Here is a 2500-nt window from a genome sequence, read left to right as displayed (position 1 = left end):
CACCACCAGACGTGGTTCATTCCTTGCTCCCACCACCTGTCGTGGTTCATTCCTCGTTCCCACCATCAGTCGTGGCTCATTCCTTGCTCCCACCACCAGACGTGGTTCATTCCTTGTTCCCTTCACCAGACGTGGTTTATTCCGTGTTCCTACCACCAGTCGTCGTTCATTCCTTGTTCCCACCACCAGACGTGGTTCATTCCTTGTTCCCACCACCAGTCGTGGTTCATTCCTTGTTCCCACCACCAGACGTGGTTCATTACTTGTTCCCACCACCAGTCGTGGTTCATTCCTTGCTCCCATCACCAGACGTGGTTCATTCCTTGCTCCCACCACCAGTCGTGGTTCATTCCTTGTTCCCACCACCAGTCGTGGTTCATTCCTTGCTCCCACCACCAGTCGTGGTTCATTCCTTGTTCCCACCACCAGTCGTGGTTCATTCCTTGTTTCCACCACCAGACGTGGTTCATTCCTTTTTCCCACCACCAGTCGTGGTTCATTCCTTGTTCCCACCATCAGACGTGGTTCATTCCTTGTTCCTACCACCAGACGTGGTTCATTCCTTGTTCCCTTCACCAGACGTGGTTTATTCCGTGTTCCTACCACCAGTCGTCGTTCATTCCTTGTTCCCACCACCAGACGTGGTTCATTCCTTGTTCCCACCACCAGTCGTGGTTCATTCCTTGTTCCCACCACCAGACGTGGTTCATTCCTTGCTCCCACCACCTGTCGTGGTTCATTCCTCGTTCCCACCATCAGTCGTGGCTCATTCCTTGCTCCCACCACCAGTCCTGGTTCATTCCTTGTTCCCACCACCAGTCGTGGTTCATTCCTTGTTCCCACCACCAGCCCTGGTTCATTCCTTGTTCCCACCACCAGTCGTGGTTCATTCCTTGTTCCCACCACCAGTCGTGGTTCATTCCTTGTTCCCACCACCAGACGTGGTTCATTCCTTGTCCCCACCACCAGTCGTGGTTCATTCCTTGTTCCCACCACCAGTCTTGGTTCATTCCTTGTTCCCACCACCAGTCGTGGTTCATTCCTTGTTCCCACCACCAGTCGTGGTTCATTCCTTGTTCCCACCACCAGTCCTGGTTCATTCCTTGTTCCCACCACCAGTCGTGGTTCATTCCTTGTTCCCACCACCAGTCGTGGTTCATTCTTTGTTCCCACCACCAGAAGTGGTTCATTTCTTGTTCCCACCACCAGACGTGGTTCATTCCTTGTTCCCACCACCAGTCGTGGTTCATTCCTTGTTCCCACCACCAGTCGTGGTTCATTCCTTGTTCCCACCACCAGTCGTGGTTCATTCCTTGTTCCCACCACCAGTCGTGGTTCATTCCTTGTTCCCACCACCAGACGTGGTTCATTCCTTGTTCCCACAACCAGTCGTGGTTCATTCCTTGTTCCCACCACCAGACGTGGTTCTTTCCTTGTTCCCACCACCAGACGTGGTTCATTCCTTGTTCCCACCACCAGTCGTGGTTCATTCCTTGTTCCCACCACCAGACGTGGTTCATTCCCTAGGCTAAGTCTTACTGAAGTTCTCCTCACTGTTTCTCTTTCCATATTTATTTATTCGCGTTTCCATAACCACATCCCTAGTGTTGAAGTACATGACCACATCCCTTGTGTTGAAGTACATGACCACATCCCTAGTGTTGAAGTACATGACCACATCCCTAGTGTTGAAGTACATGACCACATCCCTTGTGTTGAAGTACATGACCACATCCCTAGTGTTGAAGTACATGACCACATCCCTAGTGTTGAAGTACATGACCACATCCCTAGTGTTGAAGTACATGACCACATCCCTAGTGTTGAAGTACATGACCACATCCCTAGTGTTGAAGTACATGACCACATCCCTAGTGTTGAAGTACATGACCACATCCCTAGTGTTGAAGTACATGACCACATCCCTAGTGTTGAAGTACATGACCACATCCCTAGTGTTGAAGTACATGACCACATCCCTAGTGTTGAAGTACATGACCACATCCCAAGTGGTTAGACACATAACCACATCCCTAATGATGATACACATATTAATATTGATATATCACCACATCCCTGGCACTGATACACAATCACATACTTGGTATTGATATATAGTCACATCCCTATTGTTAAAACACGTAACCACATCGGTAGTGTTGCTCTACACAACCACATCCTTGGTGACGCTACTCATAGCCACATCCCTAATACTGATACATACCCATATCTCAGGTGATGAAATACTGAATCACATCATTGGTGTTGCATAAAGCTGACCACATCTTCATGTGTTACAGTCTATAGCCATATCCATAGTGTGGCATTACATAAATGGACTCCTGGTGTTGCATCACAAACATGACCACATCTCTGGTGTTGCAGGACACATCAGCCACATCAGGGAGGTGGCTGGCATCGACCATGTGGGTATCGGCGCTGATTTTGACGGCATAAATAAGTAAGTGAAATGTCTGCTTGACTTTACTTTGTATAAAGC

General features: G+C 49.0%; 1 protein-coding gene across 1 annotated transcript in view; it reads left to right on the top strand.

Annotated features, from left to right (window-relative positions):
- Window positions 1–2500, top strand: part of LOC128695773 (dipeptidase 1) — an 839310-nt gene that overhangs the window by 796284 nt on the left and 40526 nt on the right. Inside the window, exon 10 of the mRNA XM_070088924.1 lies at window positions 2386–2461. Coding sequence (XP_069945025.1) covers window positions 2386–2461 — 76 coding nt within the window. The remainder of the gene's footprint in view (window positions 1–2385; window positions 2462–2500) is intronic.

Source organism: Cherax quadricarinatus, chromosome 2 (genome assembly GCF_038502225.1).
Source record: "Cherax quadricarinatus isolate ZL_2023a chromosome 2, ASM3850222v1, whole genome shotgun sequence".
NCBI lineage: Eukaryota > Metazoa > Arthropoda > Malacostraca > Decapoda > Parastacidae > Cherax > Cherax quadricarinatus.
The sequence above is the reverse complement of the archived record's forward strand: the minus strand, read 5'-3'. Positions and strand labels throughout refer to the sequence as shown.